Source organism: Passer montanus, unplaced genomic scaffold (assembly GCF_014805655.1).
Source record: "Passer montanus isolate IOZ18808 unplaced genomic scaffold, ASM1480565v1 scaffold40, whole genome shotgun sequence".
Taxonomy (NCBI): domain Eukaryota; kingdom Metazoa; phylum Chordata; class Aves; order Passeriformes; family Passeridae; genus Passer; species Passer montanus.
Genome location: NW_024368819.1, coordinates 5569106 through 5585709, shown reverse-complemented (window position 1 = coordinate 5585709; position 16604 = coordinate 5569106). Strand labels below are relative to the sequence as shown.

General features: G+C 40.5%; 1 protein-coding gene across 1 annotated transcript in view; it reads right to left on the bottom strand.

Moving 5' to 3' along the window:
• Positions 1–448: 448 nt before the first annotated feature.
• Positions 449–16604, bottom strand: part of PRKN (parkin RBR E3 ubiquitin protein ligase) — a 687026-nt gene continuing 670870 nt past the window's right edge. Inside the window, exons 11-12 of the mRNA XM_039718871.1 lie at positions 4794–4911; positions 449–1723 (exon numbers count right to left, since the gene is read on the bottom strand). Of these exons, the coding sequence (XP_039574805.1) occupies positions 1614–1723; positions 4794–4911 (228 nt within the window). The 3' untranslated portion in view covers positions 449–1613. The remainder of the gene's footprint in view (positions 1724–4793; positions 4912–16604) is intronic.

Below are 16604 nucleotides of genomic sequence, written 5' to 3'. Positions count from 1 at the left end.
ATTGTCTTCTCATTGCCACTTTTTTTCTTTCTCATTTTCTTAATTCTACCAGTTCATGCTCTCATTTTTGGTACTTCATGCCTTCATTCTTTTGTTTCCTTACACTTTTATTGTCACTTCCAGTTTAGACAGATGAATATTCCACTGCTTTTAGCAATTGGACATTTTTTCTAGTGAGCCTGGGATTTTTTTCATGCCTCAAGCTTCATGCTCTGCACTGATATGAGGCCCACCCATGTTTTCAGGACTCTACAGTCATGCCATAGAAAATATTAGTTCAAACTTGATAAAAGAAGACCATGGTTGTGGAACTTACTTTGTGCTAACATTATGTCTTGATCAAAGGGCTAGTCTCTCAGCTGGGAGTTTGAATCAGTCAAGGCAATGTATGACCCCACCCAATATTTTTGTACTCATTTACTTTGTATTCAAATTAAAAAAAAAAAAGTTTAAAATTTTGACCACTTTATTTGTTGTGCGTTTTTTTCCAGAACTAAATTGTGCAAATCCTTACATGGTGTGTTGCATGTGGACATTACCCATTTCATTTCAGAGTAAAACATCAATGTAAAGATCACAAACAGTAAAATAGTTCAGACTTGGAAATGCTATTTAACTTTATATACTGTGTTAACATTGCAAAATGAAGCTGTCCCTCTGCCCCACACCTTTAGAGCAATAACTATATTTTCAGAATCATACCCATATTCTAATTCAATTTAGAAGAAACATGGTAGAGAAAAGCCCTGAGAAGTCTCCTCCTGCTTCACTTTGCCACATCCAAAGCATTCCGTAAGTACAAGAAAAATGAAGCCCTGTGAGTGTAGCTTGCACAACACATAATTGGATCCAGTCACCACTGCACCAACAGACACAGACAGGGCTGAAACTGCATCCTTAGCTAATCTTCCCATGGTAACAAAGTCTATAATGAGTAGGAAGGCTGTCTTTGTGTTGTATATCACAAATACACAAGCACAAGTATAGCATAAAGCTGGATGCTTCCATGAAAATTTCATTTGAAAGCAAAACCCCTGCAGAAAGCCTGTTAGCAAGAAACCCTGAGAAATCACTAAGGAGCCACAGCCTTCCCTCTGCCAAAAATGCTGTTAAGAAATACTGCCTTGAAATCAAAAATTGTGCTGAATGAGCGAAGAAGTGGTTGAAGAAAAAAAGCAGATGATACAGGAAGCATCTTCCACCTCCCCTTGATGCTCGCACACTCAGACACACACACATATGCAGGCTGCTCCCTCTTGCAAGAGTTATGGGTTCCTGACTGTAAATGTCAAGTGAGGTTCCTCATTGTAACCCTGCCAACTGTCCATGTTGATAGCCTGCACAAGTTCAAAAAGTTGTAATTTAGCCCTCTTTGTACCATGATGAGCAAGTCTGTTCATTAAAACAATTATTCTTTTAACTTGGATTTAAAAGCCTTGGCATAACTTCAATGTGATTTTGGTATGATTGCATATGCAATAAAGCAAAAAGCCAACAAACTAGGCCAGCTTCTGAACTCTGTGTCCCTAAAACCACTGGGATTTTTGTTTAAGCAAGAATTTGACCCTGATAAAAACAAGCTTTAGCAGCAACATGGACTGGCCTCAGCCCTGCTACTCAAACCAGTGATCTCCCATGCAGGTTCTGTTCCACTCCAGGCCACAGTTCCAGCACCACTCAAATCTGCACTGAGGGCGAGGACATTTCATGTGCATGCAGCCACCTGCAAAATAGCAACAGAATGGCTTTGCTACTTGGAAAACACTTAGAGATGTTAATCAACAATTAAGAGCATTAAAATCAACTTTCACAGACACTAATTTACCAACTAAGTAAATTATTTAATAAAAGAAAAGTACAAACTCAAAGAATATTTCCCTGGGCTTTCTAAAACCTGTACTCCCCTCTTATTGGGCTTTAATGTGCATTTCTCACTTGAGGGGCTGCAGGGGTAGGAGAAAATTAAAAAATAGTATGCTAGGGATAGGGAAAAGAGGTGATAGTCTGTGACCTTTCAAAGCAGTCCTGGAGGTACCTCCTCAAGGTTACTTTACACTAGACCAGCTGTGAGCCAGAAGATAAAAAAAAATTAAATCCTTTTTTGAATTTGGATTCAAAGATTTTCAAGTTTTGAAAGTTGGTAAATCAGAAGATACAGACTTTGGTGGCTGACTGCTGATCACACAAAAATGACATTAGTAATTTAAGTTGATTTGACCTTTTTAGTATTTAGTGAAGCATTCTCTTGATCATATACATGTTTTTTGCTTATTGGGTTTCTTACTTCTCCATACCACCAGAGTAGCTTTAATTTCTCTGCTCATAACCTTGATCAAAAGTTTATTTTGTAATATATAAACATTAACATTGTCAAAGGTCATTACAGAAATACACTTCAAATTGAAATGATGTTGCTTACCACACAAAGAGATCTTTTGTGTGATTCAAACTGATAGAAAAGCATGCACCATGAAGAAATGCTGAAATGTCATCTTGGTTTGACTCCAAATGGTGATGGGAGGTACACAGAGTGTGTGTTCCCTACTGTATGAGCTGCTGCCCTTACACCATGTTTTTAAAAATGCCACTCCAGAATGTTTCTCAGAAGGCAAAAGCAAACAAGAATTGGTTTGTTAAAACAGGCCTGTCTGCTTCACCTGACAAAGAGAGAAAACCACTTGTGATAGCAAGGTCTATTTGTCAGTTTATATCTTTGTGTAAGAAATGCAATGTGCCAGAAAGATTTTTATCTTATTTAAATGTAAACATACAAATGGCCAGCCTCCATGTTCCAGTGTATTTAAAGTTTAGATCCAGTCCTCTCTTACAGTTTGTATTAAGCCATCACTGGGTAAAACTCATCTCAGTCCTGGTGCAGGACCCAAACCCATTGGATGTCCTCTGTAAAACATGTGCCCTCCCTGCTAAGCTGCATAAATCCTGTTATTCTCTGCTGCATGGCAGCTGAGATCAGCAGTCAAGAGTGGAGAGTGCCTCAAGCAATGGGACCTACAGCTCTGTGAGTACAGCAGCCCTCTGAGAGACATGGATGTACCTCTAAACTCACTCAGACTGGGGCCTTCACTGTGGGAAAGTGTGTCTCTCTTTCACTTCAGCTATTACAGGAAAGTTACTGGCATCCAGAAGTATTCTACAATGCCCGTAGTTTATATGGACTATTACACAAAAGTTATTGGCATTGTCACTGTCCCTTGTAAAAGACACTGTCCACAGAATGTGGGGAAGGAAAGCAGAATTATTCTCTTGTGTGGAGTCAGTGTACTCCTCCCAAATGAGGACTGCTGGCAGACATCACAATACAGTTGTCAGTCAGTGCTTCTTTGTAAACCTAAAGAAGCACTTCAGAGCTGTACTTTGGCAGCTCTGAAGTGCTTCTTTAGGTTTACAAATGGCAGCCTACAAGCTGGCATGTGCAGTACCCATGACCAAAGAAGAAGGCAAACACTGCACTTTTTAAGGTTCATGATTTTATTTGCAAAATGACAGAATCACTGAGGTGGGAAGGTCCCTTAAGAGAACATCCAATCCAAAACTCTGCTCAAAGCAGGGCAACTAAAGTAGGGTGCTCAGAGTGTAAGAGAAAGTAAAGGTCTTACCACTCCTTCAAGCCTAACCAGGTTTTTGTTTGGCTGTGCACAAACTCTTGAATATAAATAGTCACCATTATCATTTGTCTATTTCTAATCAGATTAAAACTTCTGGTTCTCTGTCTGTTCTACAAATCTGTAAATAATTTTTTGACCTAGGCCTCCATTATCTCTCTTCTGCTGCCCACTTTGCTCTCCACACTATGCCAAATCTTGTCTCACCTTCCCACTCTTCAATTCAAGCTTTCTTTCCTTCTGCTTCTTGTGCTTGAAGGTGTCTCCCACTTTCCATCTGCCAATTCTCTTTTCTTTCATCAAACCCCGGATTTCAGGATTTTCTCCTGTTTCTTCCGCAGTAATATTTCTGCAGTGTCACTGCTCAAAGTGTTCTCCCCTTGCAGTCCATAGTGCCTTATTTGGTGTTTTCAGTGTCCCATGTGAACGCCACAAAACTGGGAAGCACTCTCTAAGTATTTGTACAATACTTAGGCAATCATGTTGATATATTTTTATTAATTAACATAAATACAATTAAGTCTTGGAACAGTATTAACCTATAAAGTACAGCCTATTTACCATTCCTGTTCTTCATTTTAAACATCCCAGTGCCAGCAGTTTACTTTTCTTCCTAAATGGTAAGCACTGATTAATGCAAACTGTTTGTCAGGACTCATGTTGCTTCCTCTAAATTGCTCTTCTACCATGGGCATGTGGCTGGGTTGGGATTAATCTCACCCAAATTCAGCCTTATACTGTGTAGACAACTGCAGCAGGACTAATTTTTCACACCCCACTTTCAGGTGTGATTTTCTGGCCTACATATGTTCTGCTTCATCAGGAGATAAGTTTTACCCTACAAATCTCCATTTTTCCCAGTAACAAAGGAAAGTCTAGATAACTAGCTGGATATCCAGTTATATGAATGCTACATCCAATACCCCATTTCCCCGATCTAAAAAATAGCTAGACATTTTGTGAGGCTTAATTAGTGGTTTTAGAACTAAGTGATTTAGAGTTAGTGTTTTCAAGATAATTTAGATTAGGTGACACAGGGAATTAGTCAAGCTGTTTGTGCTCTCCTCCTTTTGGAATAATATTATGCATATTACACCTGCACATTCATACATTTATACTGTAAAATAGATTTTAAAAGACAGGTAAGTACAAGATATCTAATAAACTTACCATTTTTTTCTACTGGAATATTGCAGTTGGGGCATGGCTTGGTTGTCTTCTTGATTGTTTCTCTAGATGCTTCTTCCCATCGAGCTTGCATGGCTGCGTGCTCATCAACTACATACCCCTGCAGAGAGAGAGAGAGAGAGGGAGAGATGGAGATCACTCACTGGGGCATCCAGCCATGCTGCAAATGCACCAAGACAGGTAAAGCAAAAGGGAAGGCAAAGGAGGAGTCAGGTGAATCTGGCTGACAACGTGTTAGACACCGCAGGTTTGATTCTGCTTCAGGGATTAAAGCCCTTCTTGCAAAAAAAGCAGAAACACCAAGGAAGTGCGATACCTGGTAATGCAGGATGGTGGGGTGCCTGGAGGAAAATTGTTTTTCATAATAAAGTGTACTCTTTTGTATTGGAGGTCTGAGTTTCATTCCAATGTAACGCTACACAAATATAACAGGCACAAAGAATAAACAAATGTTTTGGAAAAAAAAGTAAAAACCCCCACTTGTGAGCAATTAAATGCTCAGAATGACACAGAGGGAAAAAGTCATCATGAGGAGTATAAAAAGGAGTCCTATGTTTGTCCTATTTATGACTGGGACAAAATTACATAATCTACACAAGTGGCCTATTTGGCTGTTTCCTACCTAAAATGATAGTACAACGACAAAAGAGATGGCAGTACTTTGAGTCATTTCCATCACACAAGGTTGGCAACTGTGTGAATAGTACCTACAAACAATGCATGTAGGTTCCAACCTTGACGTTCTGCTCTCTCCATTCATAATGTGGTTTCATTCAAGCATGTGGGAAAATGATGAACTTAAACAAAACTATTTAATTTATAACAATTCCTGTAACTTAGTGTATACCTTCTAAATACTTATAGGCTTTTATGTGGATAGACTTTTATATTCATTTATATGGATAATTTTTAATATATTTATTTCTAGTAAGACAGAAAAAGGAAATTGGCCCAACTTTAAACAATGCAACAAAGCCATAATTCCGCTTGAATTCTGGTCATCTAGCATTGATAAAACATGTAAGTTCTGTCAGTGAGTAGTGCCTTGATTTTCTTTCTTGGCTGAAATGACCTCAGTTAAAATGGAATAACAAAGACCAGTATCTGCAGGATTTTATTTCCAGCTCATCTAGTGGCCATTGCAATATGCATTTAAGGCAAACCAAAGCAAGTCACAAAACAACAAAAAAACCCCACACTGCCTTCTTTTAGTCTGGAAACATCAAAAATATGTTTGCCATTATTTATTTTACAACCTACATCAGTGTTCTCAGTCTGTGAATGTCTTTTGTTGCTCCTCACTTAATATTCTCCAATTTGCTTATCTTTTTGATGTAGAGGTGACAAAAGTGAACGAAGTCTTCTTATCTGTATCCTAGAAATGACTTTTACTTTTGTTTTTCTGCTTGTGGAGAGGGAACTCGGCCCTGCACCCTGCTGGATTTTTCAGCAATTCGGCAGAAAGATGACCTCTATACAACAGCACATTAGTAAGTTCTGGGAAATAGAAAAAGCTGCTCAGGCTAATAGCAAAGAACATAATCTAGTATTGATTTTTCAACACCTACATCCTTAAGGAAGGGTGACTTTTGCAAGTAATCTGAGCTAGCTCAGAAAGGCAGAGTGGGAGAGTGGGGACCTGGGCCTCAGTTTCCCTCATGACAGCAATAAGTTGATATCTCATTTTAATGGGAGCTCATTGCTTAACATGCATACAGTTGAAAATCACTATAGCAGTGACAAAACCTTGCTATACTTTTCAGAAGCACTAAATGAGAAGACCAGAAGTATTTTAAATTTTTGTAATCAGTCCAGAAGAGCTTCACAGTGGCTCTGTTTTCTCAAATAGTCCAAATCCAATGTTTTAATATTTGCAAACATACTTTTTTTCTCCACCTTCATGTCTTTGTTATGATTAATAGCAAAGGACACTGAGGCAAAATTTCACAGACCAAATTGCTAACTTTATTTGTACAAACACTTTTGATCTTTGTTCTGCAATGAAAATTGGGAGACCTTAGGAATAACTAAAAGGAACAACTTTTAGCCACACGCATGCAGTTCACCAGGAACAAATTGCTGAAAACAGCAGTGAGTTATTATTTTAGTATTTCCACTGCAAAAATTCTAGCATGAACTAGGTGCAGCAGCACGATATTTCAGCCCATTAGAGCTGAAACACCGCTCCTGTGCTCAGTCTTACTGAGTGCTAACTTCCTGCTTCATGAACCAAATGCAGAGATATGGCACAGTGATGGAGTCCCTCTGATTCAGTGAAGAAATCATACCATCCAGATCCACAAGCCTTCAGTGTTCATGTGCTTTATTTAGTGCTCCACACCCAGTGATGGCAAGCACACATATATTTATCTGCATTTTTTCTTCAAACAATAAAGAAAAGGTGTATGGCAATTCTTCATCACATCTATTTAAATAACGTCCATTTAAATAATGTCCTTACATCCTAAACTATCAAACCTAAACTCTGGGGTCTCTCCCTTTGCTTGTTCTGCCTGGTTTTGGACAGAAAGTTCAGAGATGCTCCAGGTGTGCATCACATGTCAATTTGCTGAGGACAGGAGACTTGGATCACTTCTGATGCTCACTCAACACAATACGCTCTAGCTCCCCAGTTATTATGGAACATTTGTCCCAGCACTATGGAAAAGCTACTAGATTTCATCCATGCCACTTTATGAATTAATTTTTTTGATTCTCAACTGTGCTGCATATTATGACCAGGAATGCATACCCATAAATAACAGCAAACTACACAAAGAGCTGTTGTAAGCACTATTCAGTATCCCCCCTGCAGTATTCCCTTAAGGAGACAGGAGCAAAAGGCTGTCTTATTATCTCTGGGTTACACTGAAGGACATGGATTCTGCTTCTATGCTGAGTATTTTGGAAAAATTAACAGGGATAAAGAGACCAGAGAGACTGTTAAGGACCATACAACAATACAAAAAACATGTATATGGAATGATTTCTATGCAGTTAATCAATACAATGCAGTACTAGAAAGAGATCTACAGGGACAGAAAGTATCTTGAAACAGAAATAAAGTGTCCATCTTAGAGCAGCCTCTCATTGAGGTGATAGAGTGCACATCGACCTGTCAGTAGAAGCAGATAAAGAATGTGTTCACAGACAGCAACTAAGCAGTAACATCTAGATTAAAAACATTCATGGCAAAGTTTCTTGTTCAAAACACTGGAAGGCTTAGATACATAATGTTAAATTTTGACACTGAATTATATACTGCCTTATGTTAGCACACTTCTTTAATGATCATGCTTATTTTGCCTGGCATAGACATCTCAAAATTGAAGACCCTTAATTCAGAATACAATGTGCAACAGTTAACCTTCTTTGTGCTTTGCTTTAAGTGTGTGCAATTTCTGTATTCCTGCTTGTTTGCCCTTGGTTCTTCATCTCTCCCCGATAAACAGAAAAACTGGTCATGCATAACTTTATAAAAATGTATCCTAGTGAAGCTTTCTTTAAATCCAAAATACATTTGCTTTAGATCAGAAATGCTTGGTTTTAAGAGAATTTTACTCGCAAAAACAAGTTTTTTGTTTAGGGTAATAGAAATATGTAAAATTATTTCACTTTATGTGAAATACAGAATTTTAAAAAGATTTGGATGTCTCAAAACAGGAAGTATTACTCATTTTCCAACAAGAATGTGAGAAAAGCTATGCATACTTGAAAGCATTTGGAAGGAAGACAAAGAATTGTGCACAAGCAATGTTCATCCCACCATAATATTTAGGTTAACACAGCCCACTAGAGCTAGAGCTCTAAGCAAAAGCAGCCTCAGCTGTTGAAGCCTGATCTACAATGGATGGTGACAGTCCAACTTAAATTTATTTTGTCTTCTTGGCTTCAACAGGGCTGTTTTATGAACATGATCACATGAATTAACATACTGCCATGTTTATTGGTGCTTTTTACTGCAGGGGGTAAAATAGCAGGTGTCTAGGACACTAGATAGGCTAGAGGGCTTTGGAAGAAAATTGATTATTTGAGCCATTTAAGAGTCAAAATCTCACAAAGAGAGGTGTGCATAGCTATGGGACTATTGTTCTATTTTAGAGACAGATTTAGGCTAATTCAAAATGCTAAAATGTGGCTATAGATAAGGAACAGAAAAGATATTAATTCAATGAGATTATGTTTCACACACAGGAAAAACAGAGGTGCCAGTACTACAATGATCTGGTTAAATCCACATGAAGCCGCTTTGTGTGAGCCAATTTGTCTAGTGTGCCTAGGGAATTCTGACATAAAATGAAAGAGCTGCTTTGTGATGACAGCAACTAGTTAATATCAAATTGATATACACAGGGTATTATAGTGGATACAAGATGAAAGAGTGCTCTGGTTTGGTGACACTGCACATCAAGGTTCTCACTCTGTGTGTTGCAGCCATTCATATAATGAATTAAATTCAGATAGATGGTAAATATTGAATTTGCACTGCTCTAAAGCAGAAAATCTAATCTAATACAGGTCATTCTTACATAACTGTTTTTCATGAGTAGAATAAAGAACGTGCCTTCTCTCCTAAGTGGCAACACTGCTGAAAATGACTGTCAGCTTAACCTCATAACCAAAGCAGTCTGTCACATCTTTTTTGCTTTCTTGCAAATATAGGAAAGCCAGCTAAAATTGTCTATATATAGTTATTATCTATTTCTCATTAGACAGGAAGTTAAGACCTATTCTCAGATTTCCTCTTGTGCATCTTTATTTATAATGCAGAGATTAATTTTACAGGACATTTCCCTGTTATAGTTATTTTTCTTGCTCCTTTAATTAGGCACCTATGGGTTGAAATGTCCTGAGCTTGATATTGTGAGTATACCAAATACTAAAACCCTAAGCCTCAGTTTCTTTTTCAGTTAAGATATTTTAGAAATCGAGCTAGGTGTGCCATTCCTTGTACAGTCAGGTTTTATTTAGCTATTAAAATTTACCTGATGGGAAAAAAACCCCTAAAACCAATGGCCTAATAATAGATGTTCCACATTTCATACTGTGACTCAGGACTCATTGAAAGATACTGTGTATGATGAACCTTTTCAGTACCTTTCACTAAAATGCAGGGAAATAATTAATGGTTTTTGTGGTTAGCATTTACTATTTATCATTGTCATTATCTGCTTAGAGACCGGGCTTCACAACCCTACATGCTTGCTGGCAATCTACAGCATGGGAGGTTAGCATCTGTCGTTGTTCCACGATGGAGAAGGAAGCCTGGCAGGCAATACCTGTGCATTTCATACCCCCTGCTGTCAACTCTGGGACCTGCACACGGGAGGCAAAGGGAGGAAAAGATGGGCTGGAGGCTCCCATGTGGCCTGAGTGAGCTGGGAGCTTTTCCAGGAGCTACATTCCAACAGCCTTCAGCAGGATGCCAGGTGCTGTAACAAGCTTTCCTGGATGTGTGCTCACACACGAATGTGCCTTTATGTTGCACCTGTGCAGCAAAAAACACATCTGGGAAGTGATCCAATGGGTCTGCTTTGAGCCAATTGTTTGCCTGAGACATCATGCCCCAGCCAGTTTGGAGGCCAGAAACTCTGGTTAGAGTGCAGCCAGGGCCCTGGAAGTGTGTGCTGATGAAGAGGGTCAGGTTTGCCCTGACTCAGCTGAGTGCTCACTGCTCTGCTTTTGGTTGGGTCTGACAGGAGTGCTGGACACATTTTATACTGCCAGAGTGTGTGCTGATGCAGAGGGTCAGGTTTGCCCTGACTCAGCTGAGTGCTGACTGCTCTGCTTTTGGTTGGGTCTGATGGGTTCCTGGGCTGACAGGAGTGCTGGACACATTTGCAGAACAACAGAGCTATTACCTGGATCCTACATTAGCTACCTGAGGACTGTGAGGGCTGGGTTCCGAACAAGGAACAACTGAGGTTTGATTTGAAGGTGGTGGTCTGGGAAGGGCTTTGGGATTTGGGTGACAAAGGCCTCCAGTTTAGGGCTACAGCTGGGACAGGCCGTGTCCCACAGGTTAAGAGCAGAGTTGAAGTTGAGTTTTACAGCACTAGCTATAAATTTACACTGGCAAAGTCTGTAGATGAAGTTTTAGAACATGTATCTTTATGCCTCAGTGAAAATGGTGTTGCTGTATATTGTAAGAGACCACAGCCTTTGTGCTGAGCCAGCACTGTGAGCCTCAGGACCCATCAGGCTTTATCTGAACTTGTCTTGGCATGCCTAGAGATTTGGTTTAGCCTGTGACAGCAGTTATTGAATGACCTGGTGACTATTCCCCTGTTTTTGCTTTTGTACAATTTTTGTATTATTGCATGGTTCAAGAGTTCCATGCATTTTTGTAACTAATAGGCAGGAATGACTAGTATAGGTACTGCTGGTCAGCACAAACTGTCTCTGACCCTACGACAAAATGCTGCACAGAGGAGTAATGACATGGGATGATAGAAGAAGCCTTGAAAGAAGAGACACAGGATGATATGGGAGGCCTCACCATTATAAATCATGCTCAAGTGGTCAGTTACCCAAATACAGCCTTGAAGGATGGGTAAAAACAGTCTTGAGGAAAACAGAGAGAACAAAGGCAAAACTGACTTGGGCAAAACACACCAACACTGGCTTGTGCATCAGAGAAGGAGTCTGTTAACAAACAAATAAGACTGACAACAAGCAGATTATAGAATAAGAAGGAAAAACAATTCTACAGTATCAACATCATGATCCTTCTAGTGAAGCATTCACTATACCAGCCCATTCTACACTGCAGCTATTGAGCCTAGAACCCAGAGAAGCAATGGAAGGTTAAAAATAACACCGGGGAAGTGGATGTTACCAGAAAGTTTGCATATCCTTTATTTTAACTATAATTTGAACTGCAAGTCATAGTGTTATTGTAAATGGACTAAAAATACTTCATTGATAAGGTACGACTTTGATAAAACCAGCAATACATTTTTTTGCTTTGCATATACAGTGAACATGGTCTGAAATGGGCACCTTTAGCAGGTAATGAGATTTTCAATTTAACAAAATGGCAGAAATTTACACCACTTAGTCTGTAACCTGTGTGCAAGAAATGGGTGAGAATTTTTATCTGCACCAGAAGCTAAAGATGAATATTTAGATAAGGATTTTACTGGATTGCATGGATTGCAGGGCCAGACTTGCTAGAACAGACTCCTTCTCTGACTAGCTGGAATTAAAGATTGGATTAAAACTAGATATGTTCAGACAGGATTTTTAAGGAGTTTGGTAGGACAAGATAATCAGCCGCTTCTTGGAGAAAGTTTGTCCACAGAACCAACTCTAAAACATACTTTTTAATAACACATTTCATTCAGGTTGTGTTACCATTTCCCCCCAAACACTTATGACTCAGTGGCCCATATTCTACTCACTTATTTACATAGGCACCACTTTTACATCAGTGTCATTGCTATTACAGTTTACCTTGCCAGCATCTCATCAACATGCCCAGCACCAAAACCATCCTGGGAGTACTCTGAAAAAGTTCAAATCTAATATGTGGCCACATTTTATTGTCCAGTTGCTAGTGAGCAAGAAGGTGCATTGCTTATCCTTGTAAAAAGAAAACCATCTAGAAAGATTTTGTGCTAGGAAAGCTAGGCTAATTTTAAGGTGGGGACTTACAGAGGAAGCTGGTTTATGGCTAGATTGCCCACCAGGAGACTGTCTATGTGTGAGGTTAAAGAGGCCAGGAAGCTTGGTTTTGTGGTGTACATTGGAGGGACTACGTGGTTATTTCTAAACCTAAATCTGTCTGGAGTCACCTTTACCATGTCATTGATTCCATCATGCACATTGTGCCTTTTAATACATCAAATATGATTGCTTCTGTCATGCCGAAGTTCAAACGGCTCCAGGAGGCTGCAATAGTTTTAAAACAAAGCTTCTCAACTGATGTTGCCACAGATAAATTTTATTTTCCCTGAAATAATGTAATTTACACACTAAGATGGGAAATAATCAGTCCTGCACCAGTAAGTAAATGTTTAAGATAGGCTTCCAATGGCCTATCTGGGCTAAAAGTTGACATTTCAGCAGAAAGAGAACGTTTTATCCTTCCCAATGGGCCATGCAATATCTGTGCACAGTTCTGAAAGGTCATGATACGCCAGTAGTTAAAGCTGGGCTGCTCTCTGCTCGCTTGCTGCCAGGTTTGCCTTTTACCCCAAGCAGTAAGTAATGCCATTTAGCTTCCCTAAAGCTTCCAACTCCTTTATTTGGAATAGGCTTTCAGAGATCCACATGTGGCACCTGCTTTAGCCCTTCTATGTCCTGCAGTCATGGTTGCTCTCTTCCTTCCTCCTGCCAACTTACTTCATTCCCCCTTCCATCCTTCTCTGCCCTCCTTCACAGTCCCACCAGCTACCTCAGGCTTCTCCTCCCTCCTTTTGACATCTGCCCAAGCACAGGCCCATTTCACCACCACCATTTATGTTCCCTGGACCCTCATAGCTGTGCCATGTCATTTCACATTCTCTTTCTTCTTTCTGGAGCTTCTGCTCCATCTGACAGGTTACAGTCCCTCCAGTCAGCTCTTGGCTTTCCTGGACACTCAAATTCCTCTATATTAGGCTCCATCTCTGCTTCTGAGGGGTCTCTTTCTCCAAGTCTTCCCAAAGTGGTGTCAGGCTCTGAGGGTACCATCAGACCTTGCTGTCCCAGTCCCCTGCTAATCCCTGTATCCTGTTCATGGCTCAGGAACCCATGTCACTGCCTGGTGACACTGCAGCAGGGCCTGTCTCCAGCTCCCCACATCCCTGCCAACCTGCCATAGGCCACTTGTGGACCCATCTTCCACTATTTTGGCTCATCCCTGTCCTCAGGCCCTGCCCTGACACACGGAAAGTCCCCAGGAATGAGATGGCCCTGGCAGTGCCCTGACACACCTTAGGAGAGCTGCATGGAGTGCCACCACAACTCTTCCTGCTCTCTCTCCTGCCATCCACTACTGGTCACCCAATTCCTCTGCCACAACTCTCCTTCTTGTTTTTTCTTCCACCTCTGTCACACTCCTCATGCTCCACCATGTTCACCTCTGTCACGCTGACTTTGGCCTTAACCTGTCCACAGTGCTTCATATTGTTGCACATCAGAGACCTGCAGGCATTTGCAGAAATGTGAAAGCAAGAGAAGGTCCTTTCACTACTACAGCTGCTACAGGCTAAAGCAAACCCTGCGTTCTTGTCATTGGAACTATTTCCCTGAAACTGATGGTGTATCCTGCACCTCTTCTGGAGAGGAACAGTTTAGTAGCAGAGTGGTTTTTTGATCCTTCAATTCAACTGGCAGAGGTTGTGGCAATAAGATGTCTTGATAAAATAAATTATATGGAAAGGATCTAGACAGGAGCCAAATTGCATGACTTGGAGACAACCGTGAAAATGTATTATTCCTACCCTGAAACAGACCATGGACAAAAATAAAACAAACCTTCTCACTGCCTCACCAAGCACTACAATCACAGCAAGTTAGGTCTGACACACAGACCTATGCACCTGGCAGGTGATGCCAAGTGGAACAGACAGCCTGAAAGCACAGGTGGATAAATGTTTGCACTGATTTCAGGCAGAGAGATGGAACCTGTCCCACGGAGCCCGCTGCTCTCCACACCTGCCCCCCGAATGGTCTCTGTGTGTGCCCGGTACGGGAGCCCTGCGGCTCTGCAGGGATGCGGGGGTGAAACAGCATCTCTGCAGCCCCTGTGCTCGCCCGGCTGAGGAAAATCGGGGAAAACATTCCTACAGTGGCACAGCACCGCCCCGTGGAGACGTTTCATTAGTGCAGCTCTCAGATTCTTCGGGGAAGAGGAGGCGGACCTAATTAACTTCAGCTTAGACTGGAGTCTCAATAAATCCTGCGTAGTCTGTGGTCTTGTCTGCGCAGGGGACATGATTTGTATAGGTGCAAGAGTTATTCTGGCACCATCATTTAGCTATTCTGGAACAGTTCCTTGAGAGTACAGGAAATTTTTCAGAACAGCAAGAACATTCACATGACACTAGAATTGCAACAGTAGTCAACATTGCTAAGGTCTAATTGGGTGCAATTAATGTGCTGTGAGATTGAATCTGATGGGTGAAGTGCTCCCACTGTTATAAGGAAAAGCAACAGCAATATTCAAATATTTAAAATAAATTACTTCTTCCTATGGTATTCTGATTTTTCCTGGTATACCTTCGTCTCTGGCTTAGAAGATAAAAATGGCATGAACTCTAGCTTTCACAGAGCCAACATTGCTGAATTCACTTTTTACATGCCATGGCAACTTTCAGTACTCCAGGCGAAACTCTAAGCATAAGTAACTTAATGAATATAGAGCTCTCTGTTCATGTTGAGATGTACTCAAGTTATAGCTCAGTTTAATTCAGGTAAGACATTGAGCCTTGGTCTTCTGCTTTACTAGACTGTTGAACACTTTAAGCATCTCTCAGTGTCTCTTGTTGAAGTTGCTTTGTTTTTTATATAAATGTGAATGGGAACCAGAAGACTGCTCTAAGGCTATTGCAAATAAAATTAAATTGTTCTTCATAGAGGGCAGCTAAGCTGCAAATCTCCTTATTATATATACATGTGGCTTCAAAAACGGGTTGCACAAATTAATGGAAAAAAAATCGCTGATAGCTACTAAACATAAAATTCCACATGTACATCACAAATTACTAGAGGCTGGGAAAGTAGATGGATTTTGGGTTTGATATAATACACGTGTTCCAGGTCCACAGAGGTAGATGCCCTGACTGACTAGGAGGTTACAGGCTGTTTCGTTCTGCCTCAACTAGTGCTAATTCTTTTTCTAAATTAGAAGAGCTTCACTAAGAAAGGTTAAAGAGAAGACTCTCTAGACAGGTCGTGACCTAGTGCAAGGTCTACAAAGTATGGCACATGAACCATCTCCAGGTGGCACATGGCAAAGACTTCCAGTAGAATTTCAGCTCCCTGTCAGTCTGTGTTCAGTGAGCCCCAAAAGCCAGCCTCAGACAGAGCCTGCCTACAGGCATTTCTAGGAGCTTGGCTCACCTCCCTGAGAGCTGGCTGGATGCAAGCCCTCATCAGCACCTGCTCACAAACCTTTATCTGCCACAGTGGACTGCGTGGAGGCTCAGGATTTGTATTTCTTCTTAGCATCTAATATGCTAGATATCTGAATACCAGTGCAGCCTGGGCATCAAGCTCTGAGATATTTAGGGGGTATGTTTCCTGTTCTTTCTCTCTTTTTTTCTTTCATTTTTTTTTTTTTTTTTTTTTTTTTTTTTTTATGTTGGAAAGACTGTGGTATACATGATTTATTTACTTCAAGGAAAACTTGAATCTCAAACAAAGAGAAATGCCAGGAGAGAAAAACTATTTCCTCTCCAGGTCTACAGCTACAATAGCTACAAAATTATAGAGCAACCCAGAATAATTAACATCTAACAGCTTGCAGCCTAGACAATCTATTTTTTATTTCTGTAAGCTAAAACATAAATTACCAATAGTATTTTCTGCATAGGCTGCATAAAAACCCTGTTATTTGGCCCAAACCCACATGATTTCCTGACTGGTGCACTGAAATAAACTGAAAGGCAGGAAGACTATACAAAGCCTTTCAAAAGTGTTCACAGTGAATATAGACAACCCTAGAAGCCCACTGGGAAGGCCTTTTCTTTATCAACTGATGGAAGAGCCCTGTGTGTTCCTGACAGAACTCAGCTACTCTATCAATCAAAGAGACTGAAATCCACCGCAAAGCCAATTCAGTAACTCTGATGGCGGGAGTAATTC